This window comes from Lepidochelys kempii, chromosome 1, assembly GCF_965140285.1.
Source record: "Lepidochelys kempii isolate rLepKem1 chromosome 1, rLepKem1.hap1, whole genome shotgun sequence".
Taxonomy (NCBI): Eukaryota; Metazoa; Chordata; order Testudines; family Cheloniidae; genus Lepidochelys; species Lepidochelys kempii.
In genome coordinates this window covers 302,419,948-302,438,718 of record NC_136380.1, presented here as the reverse complement: position 1 = coordinate 302,438,718, position 18,771 = coordinate 302,419,948, and the positions used below count along the sequence as shown (strand labels likewise).

Sequence of the window (18,771 nt, the reverse complement as noted above, 5' to 3'; positions counted from 1 at the left end):
TATTTATTCTACCATTTTACATTCTCAGAAACATTTTGTTTAACCACTTATATCATTTTTTATTGCAGAATTTTTATAAGACTGAACTGAATAAGGAGGAGATGTATATTCGCTACATCCATAAGCTATATGACCTGCATCTGAAAGCACAAAACTTCACAGGTAATTGTTGGTACATGCAACCTAGGAAAAAAAATATTTAGAGTTACATTGTGACTTATGCCCTTTCACGGTCATAGTGAGGTCATAGGCAATAAAACACCTCCTTTAACCGCTTTGCGGGTCACCCGGATCTCAGATTCAGGCAAGTAAAACAGGAGGGGCTACTTGCCAGCTTACTGTCCCCACAGCAGGTGGGCAGCAAATATGCAGAGCCTTGGCTCTATTTCATCCACTTCCCCTACTTGCTGCCCAGAGTAGCTGTGCTACGTGGGGTGGACAGTAATTTACTGCTGGTATAAGACAACAATGAATTTATTACTCTTTCCCACCCAGGAACAATAGGATTGAAAGACAGAATTGTGATTAACCTGTCTCTCTCTGAGTCACAGTGCCTCTTGGCATTACTCCTGGGTTGATGTGGCTTACAACCCACACCAGATTGTGTCTTTAGTCACAGTTTAGCCCATATTGATTCACAAAACTGGCTTGGAGTTAAATGAGGCAACTCCTGATTTTTCATTCTTTCTGTTTAATCGTTCAAAAAGAGTGTGAAGGGTTGAGCTGGTCAAATCACACGTGTTTGTGCTCTGAGCCTTCACATGTTTCTGTCATGAATGAAGAGTGGAAATACCAAAATTTTCTTTCCTGTTCAGATGAAGTTCTTTGAGCCAATACAACTAGGACATGTATTTCCAGCTGTATTCCATGCACTGCTGTGATTCCATGCAGATAAGAAAAAATGGGACATTTTGTATTCTTAACACATTTAAACTGATTGTAAAACAGAGAGAGAGAGTTTGGATTTTCTCCAAGTGGTGTATTTCCCACTGTTTGGCACCATTCATTCATTTATAGATTTTAAGGCCAGAAGGGACCATTAGATCTAGTCTGACCTCCAGTTCATACATCACAGGCCATAGAATTGTACCCAGGAAATAGATATTAGGTGCTGGTTCATAGTGTAGTTATGTGGTCACTTCAGTGACCTGTTATTTTCTTAAAGCCACTACATAATTGCATTCCAAAATCTAAACTTATGTTTGAAAAAAAAAAATCTTTTCACCCTTATGGTTTCAACAATACCCTTAAAAATGTGAAGGAATGTAACCAGTGCCGTTATGTCTGTTAGAATCTTCATGCATCTCATAGAGCCATTGTTTCAAGCAGTCTGAACTGCTTCAATTCATCTGAATGGGGAATTAACTCTGAAGCCTGATATTGTCATTTAAATGTCAGTGTTGTTAACTATGTTGCTGTTGGTTTCAGTAGACACAAAAGATAATATATTTATCCATTGTTGTACATACGACATTGGATGCACAACAGTAGTATTTATCATTGTTGGACAAGTAGATTCTGTAAAGTTACTGGAGTGGGTAACAAAATATTCTTCTTTCAAGTAGATGCAGCTGTGTATTCTACTTAAATGTGGGCACACCCAGCACTCCAGAGCCAAAGAAATTTGCCTAGCAGTACCTGTAGGGACAGTGCTCATGCTCTGCAGCTCAAACCCCTCCCCATGATCTCCTCAGTTCCATCTCACCATCCTTGACTAGAGCTGAAGTTCTGTGTGGTGTTTTTACCTCATGCTTTCAGTCTGTTTTCTGATTAATTTTTTTTTGTGTATAGTAGTTAGGAGTATCTTAGGTTAAGTTTAGTGTTAGTATAGTACAGGCATTAGCTGCCTTGTGCAGTGACCTCACTGGGGTTCAAGCATTGCCCATTGTCGGGGGCCATTCCCCAACAGCGATCCTCACATGAGGGGCTTGTTGGGTCTCAGTGAAGGACACATTAAAGGCAGATGAAGCACTGGTAAATAGTTCATAAAAAGGACTCAAGTGGCAAGAGACTCCCAATATTTCATGATGCCCAAGGGAGGGATGAGACATGTCTTCAACCTTTGCAATCTCAATAAATACATCAGATACATGAGATTCTGTAGGGTAATCCTATTAGCTATCCTCCCCGTCTTAAATCACAACAACTAGTTTTCTGCCCTGGACCTTCAGGACACATACATAGCAATCCTGCCAAGCTTCAGGAGGTTCCTCAACCAATACATCATGCTGCCTTTTGGCCTGTCTTGCACTCCCTGCATTTTTACCAAGTGTATGATTGTAACAGCATACCTCAGGAAGAGGGGAATTCATATCTTCCTGTACCTCAACCACTGGTTATTGAGGGCAGGTCCAAAGAGGAAGTCCTCTTTCATGTTCATTTCACACTACCTTTAGTTGATCATCTAGGTCTCATCCTAAAAAGTGGGAAATTAAGGTTGGTTCCAACTTGAAGAATTGAGTTCATTGGGGCCCTGCTAGACTCTATGAGCTCAAGAGCATTTCTGCCAACTGACCAATTCCAGGCAATTCCCCACCTATGTCTGGAGCTCCAGTCTCAAACCTTAATCACAGCCTAGGCCATATGGTTGCAGATCCACAGCTAGTCCAATATGCCAGACTACACCTTCATCCTCTTCAGAAGTGACTGAAGTTGGTCTATCATCTGATTCATCATCCCTTGGACAGGCTTGTCCACCAATCCTGGACTCCTTATGGTGGAAAATGATTCAAGATAATGTGTCCCAGGGCATTCCTTTTGCTCAGTTCCCACTGACCAAGACTGTAGTCACCAATGCCCCCTTAATAGGTTGGGGAGCACATCTTGGATTGCTGAAAGTTCAAGGTCTGTGGTCGGAACGAGAAGCTTCTCTGCATATCAATGTCCTGGAGCTTCAAGCCATCTACAATCCCTGCCAGACCTTTCAGGATCACATCAGGGGCTCAGTGGCACTCATCCTCACCAACAATACCAGTGCAATGAATTATGTGAACAGCTGACGGGGGAGAACACTCCAACATGCTGTATCAGGAGGCAATTAGGCTATGGCAGTTTTGCACTGGGGAAGATGTTACCTCCACAGCCAATCACTTCCCTGGGATACAGAATCACCTGCCGGATCACCTCAGACAAAATTTCTCCCAGAATCATGAATGGTCCCTGAAGCCAGTGTCCTGCAGTCCGCCTTTGCAGTTTGGAGTATTTCGATGATCAGCCAGTTTGCCATGAGAGAAATAAGAAATGCCATCTGTTTTGCTCTCGAAGGGGTCTCCGTTCAGGCTCTTCTAAAATCAAAGTAACCCTGCAGCTGCACCCTAAGTTTTTATCCAAAGCAGTTTCCCAGTTTTACTTGAACCAGACCTATATATTCACCAGTGTTCTTTCCCAAGCTGCATTCAACCCCAGAGGAAAAATGTCTTCACATACTGGATGTCAGGTGGTGATTAGCTTTTCATCTGGAGAGGACCAAATCTTTCCACTCCTCATCTCGTTTGTTTGTTTCCTGTGCAGACCAAATGGAGGGTCAAGTGGTCTCTTCACAGACAGTCTTCAGGTGGATAACTTCCTGTGTCATGACAACATGCAAAGTAGCTTGAGCTATGCTGCCTCAAGAGGTGTGAGCCCATTCCACAAGAGCCCAGGAGACGTCCATGGCATTTCTAAGTGACATTCCTATGTTGGACATTTGCAGGGCTGCAACTTGGTCTTCTGTGCATGCGTCTACAAACTACTATGCCATCATTGCTGCATCCAGATCAAATGGCACATTTGGGAAGGCAGTCCTGCAGACTGAGTCCCACCTCCTCTTAGTCTTGCTTGCGAGTCACCTTAGTAGAGTACATTGCTGCATCTATTAAAAAAAAAAAGTTACCTATCTGTAACTGTTATTCTGTGATGCCGATGTGTATTCCACGACTGACCCTTGGTCCCCTCTGCATCTGAGTCTATACATCTGAAGTTGGATGTGAAGAAACGGAGGGCATTGGTGTGGTGCCCCCTTATAATGCTAGGGGCTGGGCTATGGCCACAAGGCGTGAGCACTGCCCCTACTGGTACTGTTAGGCAAAGGTCTCCAGCTCCAATATGCTGGGCATGCACACACCTAAGTAGAATACACATCTACATCACACCACGAAGAACAGTTCCAGGTAGGTATCTGTTTTTTCAGTTGCCTCACTCCGAATTTAATGTCACATTAGCCTCTGTCCAAAATGAAGAAGGAAATAGATCAATCACCTCCCCTGTATTAAAATACTTTGGGTTTGCAAAATCCCAAACTGATCACCTTGTGTACTAGAGGCCTCAATCCAGCTGGCATCCACTCAACCAAAAAAACTCCAGCTTTTCTTCAGTAACTTGCACATTGTAATTATGAATGTTCAATACCAAAACCTGTAGTACATTAAAAAGTCATTAGGAGACCAGTTGGGCAAGGTGGAGTTGTGAACAGGGTACATGAAGCATGGACTTCCAAAGGTACAAATGAGAGAGGATTTCTTTAATTCCACCATACCTGTCTGGCCTCTATATATTTAATGTGTCAGAGGACTGAGAGGTTGTATTGAGGAAAGTTTTTGGTGACCTTGCTGTATAACTTCAGGGACCTTCTCGTATAATTTGGGCATAATTACCAACTAGAGATATATGGTTGCCACAGACATGATTTTTGTGACACAACTGTGGCTTTTAGGTTTTTACATAACAGGTTTTAATAACCCACTGAGCAAGGCATGTCAATGGATCCTTAACACACTAGTTTCTATACGTATGTCCAATATAGTCTAAGCACTGATTGTGCTGATTTTTTTCATGTTTTTAAACTATTCATTTCTTCTTTTAAGCAATATTTTGCTCAAAATAATGCCTCCATGGCAGTTTTTCATTTTTCTATAGATCTTTCTTTCTTTGCCATGACACTCAGTCAGTCTTATTTAGTACTACGTGATTAAGGAACGACTGGCCTCAGTCCGTGACAAAGAATAGACACAGTCCTTACATTGAAAAGCAAAGATTCATTTGGTCCATCCCCTTGGTTTACATATTGATGTTCGGTGAAAAGAACACACATCAAAAGGTTAGTTTAACCTTGACCCTTGTCAGTTGCCTGGGGACAGGAAGTAAAGTTCACTCTCTTACCAGCACTCCAGTGTGTTACACTTTTATTTCATCTAGTTGTATAGTTTTGTTCCAGGGATGAAGGCAGCTTTCTCTTATTTTCATTTATTTTATCTGTCTTCACAATATGATTTACAAGACTGGTTCACATTCTAATAATTCTTTGTGAGAAAAGGCCTTTTAAAATCTAATATCTAGCATAAATCTTTCCTTCCACAGTTTCCAGTCATGGCTATGCGTTTAATCCCCTTGTGGGTAGAACATGTAATGTTCTAGTTCCTTGTGTGTCCCCTTCAGAGACCTCAAAACTGGAATGAGATAACCTTTCAGTTTCCATTACTCGTGGAAGTGTTTAACCCTTTGAACCTCTTCAGATAGATTTTTCCATATAATAAATCAGCCCCTTTGTTTGCTTTCTTTTGGGGCATGGGGAATTTATACACACGTCTGCCAGTGGTGTTAATAAGTTACTTACATATAATACAATTTGTCCAAGAACTCACTAATGCAGATTTGTACTACAGAAATCTTCCAAAGCTAAGTCATTCCATGGTGGAAATTGAAAAGGAAAGGAACACTAAGAAGTTTTCTTTGTAGTGCATATATAGATTGAGTAGTTCATTAGCAATAAAGAAGTCAAGCTGTATCAATCTTATAGCAATTAGTTTTAAATACAATTATAAATAAGTATATTGGACATCTTAAATATAAAATTACATGCAAAAATTATATTAAAATAACATTTTTAAGTTGCATAGACAAGCACTCAGAAGTTAAGAAATGCCAGAACTAAAGTTGCCTGTGCTTCAGTCACTACACACCTTCCAAATCCACAACAAATGAAACAGGGGTCCCACAGACAACAGTTTCCTACACTTCACAACCCTTATGCATTCCCATAACATGGCCCATCATGTGCACTGAACTAGGCAGAGTTAAAAAATAGTATGTGATCATGTAATTAAAGACTGTATCCTAATGCATACATACAGGAGGGCCAAATGAAAATTGCACAGGCAACCTTAATTCTAGCATATCCTAACTTTTGAGCTTTGACTTTGCAACCTTAATAATGTTCTTTTAACACAATTTTGTGTGTGTGTGTGTAATTTCCTAGGTTTTTAAAAAAGCAAACCAAAAAAAACAGATTCCACTATGAGGATCATCTGCTGGGTTAGAACCTTTAGATCTACATCTCAGTTCTTGCAACTGAAGCTAACAGAGTAACTGATAGAGGATGACAGGTTTCAGAGTGGTAGCCGTGTTAGTCTGTATCAGCAAAAAGGACAAGGTGTACTTGTGGCACCTTAGAGACTAACTAAAACAAGGTGGGTTTTAGCCCACGAAAGCTTATGCTCAAATAAATTTGTTACTCTCGAAGATGCCACAAGTACTTCTTGTTCTTTTTGCTGATAGAGGATGACAACTTATTACTGCTATGTGGACCAGCAGTAGAGGGGAATGAGACATTGTGCCAGAGGGTTTCACTGATATTTTTGACACCAGGGGAATGTTGAATCTTGGGTTTCATTGCAGGCTCTAGGGGAGTGTGCTCTAGTGGGCATAGATCCTTCTGCCCTCATTCCTCCCAGCCCTGATCCCTTCTGTCTTGTACCCTTCAGCCTGCCCCTCTACAAGTTCTGGTTTCTTACCCCAGCTCTTCATGCCAGTGACCTCACCACCACCTTCCAGTCCTAGTTTCCTTGTCTAGACATTGACAGTTTCTGCCCCTCCTCTCGTTTTCCAATCTTTTACATACCCCTTCCCCCACACTGGCTCCCAGTCCCAGTTCCTCTCCTGTTTCTCCCCCTTGCCCAGCTCCCAGTCTGTCTTCTTGTACAGCCACTATCCTTTCTCCCCCCCTTTCCTGGCTCCTAGTCTTCCCCTTTTCTTCCCCGTCTCCTTGACCCAGTCTTTTCCCTCTACTCTTTCTGCCCCCAGGCTCAGCTCCTCACCCCTCTGCATTCTAATCAGTTTGTTCCTCCTCCTTCTCCATGCTGCTGAGGGAACACTGAGAGAACAGGAGAGCCAGTCTCCCTGCTCTCCGTCCAGGTGCCTGGAAGCAGCCAGGATTAGCAATTGCAAGGATAGTCCTGCTCAGCCTTTGCAGCGAACATGCCCAGTGTAGATAGCATCTTTGGAGAAATTAGGTGCTACACTCTAACATGTCTCTACTGAGCATCTGAGAGTTTTCAGTGTCTTATAATTTTGTCATTTTTTATGGGGATGGCAAAAGGCACATATCTGACACAAAGGCCCATTCCTCTGCCAAATTTCAAGTCCATACTCCAAAGCATAGCAGACCTAGAGCTTCTCAGCAAAACAGTTGTAAGAACTTTTTTAACATGGGCAAAACATCATATTTTCCCCTAATCTCATTCTCAGTAATGGCTGGGCCATTTTTGCTAAAACTTGCAAAAATATTCAGCCTGAGGTAGACACCCAGCACAGGAAATTTCATCCTGAGCAATTAAAGTATGGCAAAGTTATTAGCAACTGAAAACAGCATATTATCGTGGGAAGTGTAGAGCAACCTTGTGCTACTAGCGCCCCCTATGATGATTTAGGTAAAGTAGTTGTTCTATGCAGAGGTATAACTTTTTGAGAATATTATGGTAGATAGTGGTTTAAATAACATGGCTTTTGAGGTATTTTATATTTTTCATGTTTACATATAACACTTTGTAACTTGTCTGACAGAGGCTGGCTACACACTATTGCTGTACGATGAGCTATTAGAATGGTCTGACCGGCCATTGAGAGAATTTCTAAACTATCCCATGCAAACAGAGTGGCAGCGCAAAGAGTATCTTCACCTTACAATCATCCAGAACTTTGACCGGGGAAAGGTAAGTGGGTTTAATTATCGATTTTTATCATGAGTGGGTAGTAGGATTGTAAAATCACCTCCAGTTTTCCAGTGTTTATTTCTTATATCCAGTGACTGCCATTTAAAAGTTAGCATTTGCCATAAATTACCACACATGGTGTCTGAAATACTGTTGATTAGGACTTGCATAGTGCTGTTCAACTGGAAGCCTCAGAGAACTTTACAAAAGATGGTGTTTTCCCCATTTTACAGATGGGGAAACTGAGCCACATAAGGACAGAAGCATGCTGAATTCACACAAGTCAGTGACTGAGTTGGGAATAAAACCCAGGTCTCCTGACTCTTAGGCCTGTCCTCTATCTACAGAACCGTGCTGGCTCCCTTGAATAGCAACTGCAGCAGCAGTAATACTAATGATAATATTCAGAGGCCGCTGTTGGTAAGTTTTAATGGTGACCATAGCATAGTGCCAATATTCAGAAATCTTATCCCAAATTAGACAGAAACCATTGCTTATTGGTGTGAAGACTGGCACAAATATTGGCCGCCAATATTACCTGGTTTAAAATTATACTCTCTGCTTAATTTTTTACTTAAATCTCTCTCCTCAATCATTGATACACAGGTACACTGTAATTTTTTGTAACTGGTGTAATATCCGTGTAAATTTTTGTAAGTAGTAGCATTAAAACTAATGTTGAATGCTGGTCAGCAATGAGTCAAACAAGTTAAGGATACTCTGAGCTTGTGAAATTGAAAACTTGTTTTCAACCAGATTGTTCCTCCCCCTACCCCAAAAAAAATCAAGGAAGGAATATTTTTCCTAATTTTTCTACTCTTCTATAAGTAAAATACATTTTATATAGGAACATATAACCAGTCGAATAAATCCCATGTGCCGTGCTGGAGGAGATGGGTATCACTTCATTAGTGATCTCCACCTTCTGCAGTGCACAGTGTGTCTTATCTCAAATGACTCCTTTTATCTGCTAACTCTGGAAATATACGGTTTGATGCCTCAAAGAGTTCAGAAGTTTAGTTAAGGAGTTTTGCCCTTATCAAGATACTGCAGACAGTGGGTATTATGTTCAAGTATGTTCAGTAACTGGGAGTGCAGTTCAGTCACCTACAAAGAAGGCGCTTTAATAACATATTGTGAATTGTCACACAACAGGTGTTGTCTGCCTTATATTTGTTGGCTACTGGGAAATTGTATCAATAATAGAAGATACTTGGAAAGCTATTTGAAATTGCCACAAAGCATGATTCCTCTCTATATTTCTGTAACCTGTTTGTCTACAGTGTTGGGAGAATGGCATCATCTTATGCAGGAAGATTGCAGAGCAGTACGAGAGCTATTATGACTACAGAAATCTCAGCAAGATGAGGGTAATGTACCGGGGTGCATTTTGGTCATTCAGAATAAGGAGCTCCCTTTTGATTAGAGTTAAACAAAATGATTCTTAGCCTATTAAGTTTGGCCTTGTAAGCCTAATACGACTAGTATGCAATCCTTACCTTTGATTCTTATTTGTTCGCTACAATGTATATATCACCGGTGGCCAAACTTACCGACCCTCTGACTGACTTCTGGACAATCTCCAGAAGTTCGAGAGCTGGGGCGTACCTGCCGGGGGTTGGGGCTTCAGCAGAAGTGGAGCTAAAGCCTTGAGCCCTGGCAGGTGCTTCCCATAGAGCTGAAGCCCCTAGACCCCCTTTCCAGCTAGGCAGAAGCCAGAGGCGATGTATGGGGGGGGCACATGGGTTCACCCCCCCCCCATTTTTTTCCGGGGTTTGCTGGCTCTGCTCAGTCACATGGTGCCTCCCTCTCCCTGTGCGACAGCTGCTGGAGCCGGCAAGCTGGGAGCTGAGGTAATGGGGAATGGCAGCGGTAAACAGCTGGGAGCTGCAAGGAGAGCTGCTGCTTTTGCTGCTGCCTCTCCCCGTGGAGCTAACACCTGGGCGTTCTAAGGATTCCTGAGGGTATGAAGGGGGCCTGACTCAAGCTGTTGGGAGGGCCTGAACCTTTAAATTGTGGTTCCCCAACACTCAGCAGGCCCCAGTTCTTTCTGTCAGAAGCCCCTAGCCCTACCACCCTGCCTCAGGGCAGAAGCCTTGAGCCCCTTCTCCCCCCAGTCTGGTAGGTGGAGAATGGTGGGGACATGAGGGTGCTCCACGAGCCACATTTTAACTTAAAAGAGCCACTGGTTGGACACACCTGATATATATGTATAAAGGATTCTGGGATATTTTCAGAATAAAAGTAAATGGATAGATTTTAAATGCTTCCATTTTGGGCAGCCACCCAAAACATTTTTAACACACGAGTGAGTACAAAGCTGTACTTTTGTTGTATTCATATTTCTAGCTAACACTATACCCAATCACTCTGTTATGAGCAGCCGCCCACCTTCATTATGCTAATTGCTTGAAAAGCCAAGCAATCGATCATTAGTTCTGTATAAATATTTTTCTGAGAACCATGATATTTTTTTTTAAAATGACAATTTAACAGTTCAGAACCTAAATGAGGGTTTTGTCCTCTCTCCTATTAGAAGCTTCGTGTTCCACTAAAAGGTTTTTTTAGGAACTCAAAAGCATATTTAATGTTTAGTTTGCTCTATTGGACAGATAGGGCCAAACACATAAGAAGCAGCAAACTGAGTACTACCATAAAAATTTTGCCCTTAGTAATGCCTTTTCACAGCATTTTTTATCAAACATCATAGAGCAGACACAGTAAATTTAGTAAAAGTCACAGGTCACTAAATTTACTGTGACTGCTCCATGATTTTCAATAAAACATCTCCTCCTCCTCCTCCTCCTCCTCCTCCTCATTTTGACAGTTGGGCTGGGCACTGACCATTCGTAACAGCGCCCCTCCGTCCAGACATCACAACCCTAATCCTGGCCCAATGTGGAAGATAGGCTGGGGCCTGAGGAAGAATAGAGAGGTCACCGGGATGGAGCACCACATTACAATGGAGGGGCAGCCAAACCTGAACAGCACTGCACCCCCATGCACCAGGTCCCAATGCCACTCACTGAAGTTTGGCCCCTCCACCTCCTCCTACCCGATTCATGACAGAGGGACAGCTGGGCCAAACCTGACCAGTGCTACAACCCTGCACGCCATGTCAAAACACCTAGAATGGGCTGCCAGGTCCAGCCCTGTGGGACAGGAGCCACCACTGCGGGGTGAGTCACAGGCACACAAGAAAAGTCCCAAATAATGGGAAGATTATGCTATCTACCACACTTTTTCCCATCATGACAAACCTACATCCCTAGTCTTGCCTATTTCATTGGTTCTTGACATATCTATGTTGTGAGTATCTGAAAGACTGAAATGCTAAATAGTCATCCAGTACATATACACTGTTGATGTTAATCTGACTTTGTATAAAAATGAGGTTTCTTCATGTAATTTAAGTAGGGTGGCAATTAATATTACTTCTGATTACATTTCTCTCCAAAGTCTTCAATATTAGCAAATTAACAAAATTATATCAATAACTGCCTAATGTTGATCCTTTTCTTTTTATCACTATTTGTAAAATATTGACGGAGAACCTGTCTCTTGAGTCACATCAAGACAAATAGGAAACTTTGAAACCAAGTCACTTTGTGCCAATATTTTGAGTGAAACAACAACTGTGTATATTGGTCAAAGAAAGGATTTTTATACATTTTCTAGACTGGAATTTTCAAAGGAGCCCAAGGAAGTTTAGGTACTCAGCTTCTATTGATATTAAATTAGATTTAGACTCCTAACTCCCTTGGGCAGGATTCTTTGAAAATCCCAAACCTTAATGCCCTGTGCTCATGAAAATGCCCTTGTTATAGCTAGATACTTGAGTAATCAGCAGAATACTTGGGATTATGTTTCAAATTGGGTGTGTATGGGTGTGGTGGTGTGCGTCTGTGTGTGGGTGTGTGTATATAATAAGAATGGAGATGGTAAATTAGGAAGATTAAAGAAGAAAAACATGCACATCTTTATTATTCTAAGAGATTTGTGTGTTGTGATTTCTCACCCCAAAACAAACAAACAAACAAACAAAAGCAAAAGGTAATATCTGTTCTTCCTAAGTGAAAATAACTGCATAAAAATTCTTGGAAGTTTTCAATCCACTGTAAAAGAGTCATCTAGTTCTCCTTATTGCTGATTAGAACTGCAATGTAATTCTAATACCTTGGGGCACTGAACAGCCTCTTCTCTGTAAAAGCTTTAAGTATAAAACATATATTTCTTCTTCTCAATCTTATTCAGATGATGGAAGCCTCTTTGTATGATAAAATCATGGATCAACAACGTTTGGAGCCAGAGTTTTTCAGAGTTGGATTTTATGGGAAAAAGTTTCCATTTTTCTTGAGAGTGAGTAAATTCAAAATCAAGTTAATGCACTAATTCTATCAGTCATGCTTTCATTCATCTTTTCTTCCCCTACTTGAGAACTTGATTATGTCTTATGCCAGTTCTTCCTTTGTAGGAGATGGAAAACTCCAGGTGTTTTGTCTAAATGGGGTAGCCTCCTAATATTCTTTTAGGGGAGTGAGATGTTTGTTCCCACAGAATGGACAACAGCTCCTCCAAAACCATACATATCTTGAGCTCCAAGTGAGTCTCGGTATACAAATGGGAGATCAGACCTCGGCTATGGGCTACTAGGGGAGCAACGCTTCCTCAAGAACCTTACTCCCATTTTGCTTTTATTAGTGACTTCCCAGAAACCTGTTGGTGTGTGTTTGGGGGTGGGGGCAAGGGTCTACTGAGCAAAGGGGCAATTAGGGAAAGTAATCAACACCACCCCTTTACCAAGTACAGACTAGGGATAACTTTTTCAAAGCTACCTATGACTCACTTGTCCTCTTGACTTTTAATGAGACTTAGGCTCCCAAGTGCCTGAGTCACTCTTGAAAATGGAACTTGGGTGCCTTTGACTAGTTTTCCCCTTTTGTTGATCCAGTTGTGCTGACTGGCACCTTTGAGACACAGCAAAGACTCCTTCCACTCTCCACAGCATCAATCTCATGGAGTCTGCTCCTCTGTAGTCCCCCACTCACACACTCAAACAGAGCAGTGATCTTGGTAGCCTGCAAGGGAGGACTTATTGGCCTGTGCAGGCTGGTAGGGAAAATCATAGTCTTGCTTTTAGTAGGTATAGTATGAAACTCCTTCCCCTTAAAAGAGGTGACACAAAACACATCTCGTGGGTATATTATTACTACTTGGTTCAAGCCATCTTCACAAATCTATTTTAAAATCTTAGGTTATAAAGAATTTAAGATTTGGAAAATTGGCAAGATTTGTCAATTGGTAGAATAAATCTTACTTAAAAAATCACTGCACGATAGATATTCAGTTGTTACTGATCTATACATTTGTCTCTGCCTTTTTTAATATGCTTTTCCCTGTGAGTTAATTACAAATAACACTGTTAAAGTACAGAGAACAGTTTTACTCTCTGTTGGCTTTGCAAGCACGCTTCAGGACTTACTATTTATATCTGCCTCAATTTTTTTAAGGCAAGTGGCTTGTTAATTATTGTGGTGAAGTCCTTAGATATGTTTGCTGTGGAAAGGGCTTCACTTCTTCAAATGTAAGTATCCTCAGCTATTATTTGTATTTGCACTCAAAGAATATCAGAGTTTATTTCACCAACAGCAATTCACAAGAAAGGCTGGCGCTCTCAGATGCGTATGGTATCTGTTTGTGTTCTCATGATTTTATAGAGATGATTATTATTTTTACCAAACACTGCTAAACAAAACCACTTCAAAAATACAGATAAAACAAGTGAATTTATTTAACATTATTGCTTGGGAAATGGTGAATGTGCATATTTATTCCTGATAAATTGGATAAAATCCTATAATGTACAAAGATGAGGCCTTGTCTAAAGTCCTATGCCCAGAGGTATAGGAAGCTGATGAAGAAGAGTATTTCCATAGCACTTATGGGTATCAGCACAACCATTGTAAACAATAAGTGCTGCATTGGGAATTCCAGCTCCTGGCATCTAATGGTTTATGTGAGGTTCATGTTGCACACACAAATGTTTAAGAAAGCCAACCTGACCTGGTGGTGCAGGGGAACAGTGAGCAGCCATGTGGAAGATTCAGAGTTGGAACAGGCTCAGCTACCCTCATTCTCTCTTTCCCCCTAAGGAGGGGCAGGCCAAATATATCAGACTGGTGATCTGTGCAGTCTTTAGAGGGAGAGGCAATAGGGATGCATTCTGAAGGATTCTTATCCCTTCCCTTTCTCCAAGGTACATATCTATAAAGCAAGATTTAGGACTAACCAGCAAAAAAATTCAGTACACTGCACAAAGGACGTATGACTCTCCTGTTGCCTTCACCATCCATTACTTTACATTACCCGTGCATACTTTCAGCTAGTAAAAACAGTGTTTGCCTTTCAGATCACGGCTTACAGAAATACGTAATGATTAGATTTTCCAGAATGCATCAAGCAATAAAATGTATTTTATATAGTGGAATTACATTTGCTTTCCTTTTGACTAAATCACTTTTTCCCTCTATATATTTGTTTTCTGCTTTTGCCTTTTGTTACTTACCTTTTTCTTTGTTCAAATAGTGCAATAAGCATCCCCAGAAGCCCCCTTTTAAAAGTGTGTGTCTTTATTTATTTAATGGTACTCAGTTATTTTCATGTAACTAGCTCTGCTTCTTCTGTACAGAATAAGGAGTTTGTTTGCCGAGGACATGACTATGAGAGACTGGAGGCTTTCCAACAGCGAATGTTGAATGAGTTCCCACATGCCATTGCTATGCAACATGCCAATCAGCCCGATGAGACCATCTTTCAGGCAGAAGCACAGTGTATCCAAACTTTCACAAGATCATATTCTGCAGTTAATTTTTGCACACTTTTAAAAAAAAATTACATTGTTACAGCCAAATTCACGTGTGATGTAATTCCACTGAAATAACTGAAAGAATTTGACTTCTAACACTTTTTTTTATTCATAATTTCTTCAGGTAAATTATTTCCAGTCATTCTTTCATGTTTCTACATGGTTTTGTTTGTTTGTTTAAAAATCCTTGATGGGAGATCACTTGTTAAACATTTTGATTTCATTTAAATTAGTTTGCAGAACTGTCAGACTTTGAGCATTAGTATGTCAGTTTAAGTTGCAATAATACTAGTTCTTGATTTACAGAGCATGGTATCATAGGCTATGGGTGAAATCTGAAGGAGTATCCATAGTTAAATATTTTAATTTCCATATACTAGATAGCTGCATTTTAGAAGTAACTGTGACTTGTTAAAAGAAGTTAATGGTCTGGAAGCTTAAGGATGTGAACTTTCAGAATTTTTATTTCTTCACGCTTCAGGAACCAGTCTACTTGTTTTGCTGGTGATAAGTTAGTTTGGCCCTTAACTTTTTACATGTAGATCTGCAGATCTATGCAGTGACACCAATTCCTGAAAGCCAGGAGGTCCTGCAGAGAGAGGGCATCCCAGATAACATCAAGAGTTTTTATAAAGTGAATCACATCTGGAGATTCCGATACGACAGGCCATTCCACAAAGGGACCAAAGACAAGGAGAATGAATTCAAGGTACAGTACCATATAGTTTCCTGTACTACTGGTGCTGTATACCATTGTTCATAAGATAATTTATAGTTATGTGCTGAATGAATTAGATAAGAGTAAATTAAATGGACCCTGCAAATAATGGTAAATCAAGTGTCATTTCCATACTCTTCAGATTTGAATTAAAATAAGGAAGACAAACATAAGGCAAGATTGTCACTTGCCCTACATATCTGCACAAGCGAGTGAGAACACGTAAGAAGCCTGCTTACTTCCCTTCACACGCTACCTGCATAAGCTACCTATATAGCTTTGCAGGGGGAGAGCAGCACCCACACTGTTTGCTAAAACAGTTAAACTGGCACAGACTGGGAAGTAAAGTAATCTGTGCCAAGCATAAGGCATAGGTGATTCCCCCTGCGAAAGAAGGGGGAAGCAGGAACCAAATTGTGACTCTTTAAGTTACAATATGGTTCCTGGTCTGAGCTTGTGACATGACAACTACATGCTATCTTTTAATCCAGGTCCAAGCCACAAATTAGTCCCTAATAAATAAATTATTATTAATCCTATTAACAAAAATATTGGTGTGTGGAAAATTCACTCTTGCCTTTTCCAGTACCAACCTTCACACTGACCCACAAGACACTTAGAAACTCTTTCAGCATATGCCTGCCTGGTTATATATATATATGTACCTAGTCAAAAATATTCATCTCTTAGTAATGTATATATGAAATACATTTGTATATCTTGTGCTTCAATAAGGGAATTATTCAAATGGATAAAGTGCATTATCACATGTTGGTATTGCTGTAAACTTAGAGTAAGAACTATAAGGGTAATAAAAAGCACCATAAAAATGAGCTGAATGAATCAGTTGTATATTCTGATTAAAGTTTAGGATTCTTTAATTGTACTACTCTGATGTATTTTATATAAGCATTATATTATATACTGTGGAACCTTGTAATTCAACAGACTTTTATGTCACAATAATGCTTTTAAATTACTTTAAGATATTTTCCTAAAAGGCATTTAATAGTATTATGTGTTTGTGGGTGATGTATGCAATACACTTTGATATATTGTAGGACTTGATAAAGGAGAGTCAGTCACTCTTTTTAAACATAAGTATTATTCCCATTTATTCCTCATTTCAGGAATACAAAAACTAGAAACTGTCTTTTTTCCCAATAGATTAGGTTGTGAGTAGCTTTCATCTGTAGTCCATTTAGAGAACAGAGACCAGGATAAAAAGAGTATCCTCAACTCATGAGATCAGCAGAAATTAATAGTCAGTCCTAGACGGTAAAAGAGAAAATTGTATATTGTATTCTTTTGGGTGGTCATTTGAGCAGATTTAGCTATTACCACATTACTGCCATTCAATATCACAAAAATGAAGAAATCCATCAGTTAAGAAAAGATCAAACAAACCACGTGTCTCCAAAAGAACAGCACACCAAATAATTTGCTTTTGTATTTTGCAGAGTCTATGGGTGGAAAGAACAACATTGATCTTAGTGCAGAGTTTACCTGGGATATCCCGTTGGTTCGAAGTGGAAAAACGTGAAGTAGTGAGTATGAAGAGATCTATTAATAGACTCTTGCTTCCAAGTTCATTTTGGATACTGGCTTAGCAACTAGGTTACTTCTTTATATGTATAGCATGTAATAAACCAGATTTAAAGATTTATTAGTAATATCTAGTGTTGCTAGTGGCAGGAATCCATCTCAGCCTGCTTTTTATGCTGAATAAAATGATTTTTAAATCCTTCTATGGTACCTAGTTCCCATAAATAACTGAATAGCACTGGTAGGAACCACCAACCATCATTATGATTGATTCAAACAATTCAAGACAAAAAAAACAAGAAAAATATAGTCAGATGTGACACTGAATGTCAGCAAGTTATTTTCTTAGAACCTGGTACGACAGTGTTCACTGTTTAGAATATTTATGGCCTAACATGTCTCTTGGTATACTTGAAAGGTAATCATTCTCAGGGCTCCCGTTCTGCTAAAAGTGCCATGGGGGTGGATCCCTCTCTCTGCATGGAGCTCTATTAAAGTCACTGGGTCTCTGCATGGGTGCAGAAACCTGCCTATGTGAAGCTCATTGTAAGATCCAGGTCTAAAGTAGCAACCCGTTACTAACAGCTTGTAATTTATTGTTTTTCTTCATAGTCAAATTTCAGGGAAACTTCTCTAATACATTCAAAACATATTCTGAAAAATAATCCTTGTTTAAAGGATTTTTAAATAATAACAAATAATTCTTGTTTAAAGTTCTCTAGCTAACTTGGCAAGCTTCAGGCCCTGAAGGTTGGCACATGCAAATATTCTCCCTCTTGCCAAAGAAGACAGTCCAATACTAATGGGAAACTAGTCCCCATTGAACGCAGGGTTACTGCTGTACAAATTATTTCCTTTCTTTTTTATGTTGTTATTTTGTTTGTCAGTCTTTCTCTCATCCTTCTGGTATAGTCCTAACTGAAAAACAGCTACTCAATTTAGTACAAATCAAATGACACAATTCTGTGTAAAGCAAGAGAAAATCTGCTAGCTGATTGGTACTGTGGCTGCTGCTCCAGCACACACAAATTCCCAGATTAATACAGCACAGCCCAATATTTTGCATAAAAAATGTCACCTCAAAACAGCAGGAGACCCTTCCGTAGGTACCTTTATCACCATTACAGTCAGTTTTTGCCAGCAATTATAGCTGAAATACTACAGTTTCCTCTATGCTTAGCATAGCACATACTTGCGTTGTCTCAAATACCACTGGGTGGTAACATTTGGTAAATGATGACAGCTATAGAGGCCAGAGAATAGTCTATTCTCTACTCTAGCTACTGAATTATAAAATTTCTTCTGCCTTTCCTGTCTTCTTGCAGTATATATTAGCAGCTAGGGAAACTCCTCTGACCCTTCAGTAAGGCACAGAAATCACTCCGGGCCTGATAATGAGTGCCCTGTTAATTTCACCAGGAGTTAAAGGGCTCAATATTTTGCAAGTGTTCACCAGCTTTGCAGAGTCAAATAATATGAATTGCTGATGGAATTTGGTCCTTGCTTGTGTGGTTGAAGTCATTCTGTTTTTGACCCCATATCTCACAAGGCAACCCAAGCATGTAGGAATTATCTACAAATATATGAGAAATTAGTAATACATAATAACCTTGTTTAGAGTCTAGAATTCAGCAAAAACAGCCTTTAATAAATTATCTGTTAAATATTTGAGAATTAAG

The 18,771-nt window shown here is 40.1% G+C and overlaps 1 protein-coding gene across 5 annotated transcripts in view; it reads left to right on the top strand.

Annotated features, from left to right (window-relative positions):
• Nucleotides 1-18,771, top strand: part of DOCK4 (dedicator of cytokinesis 4) — a 426,144-nt gene that overhangs the window by 378,219 nt on the left and 29,154 nt on the right. For all 5 annotated transcript variants that reach the window (XR_012156797.2, XM_073328106.2, XM_073328104.2 and 2 more), the window contains 7 exons: nucleotides 69-162; nucleotides 7,816-7,964; nucleotides 9,248-9,334; nucleotides 12,219-12,323; nucleotides 14,653-14,794; nucleotides 15,372-15,538; nucleotides 17,008-17,094. Coding sequence is in view for 4 of the 5 variants with exons in the window: in XM_073328106.2 (XP_073184207.1) it covers nucleotides 69-162; nucleotides 7,816-7,964; nucleotides 9,248-9,334; nucleotides 12,219-12,323; nucleotides 14,653-14,794; nucleotides 15,372-15,538; nucleotides 17,008-17,094 (831 nt within the window). In the remaining variant the exon portion in view is untranslated. The remainder of the gene's footprint in view (nucleotides 1-68; nucleotides 163-7,815; nucleotides 7,965-9,247; nucleotides 9,335-12,218; nucleotides 12,324-14,652; nucleotides 14,795-15,371; nucleotides 15,539-17,007; nucleotides 17,095-18,771) is intronic.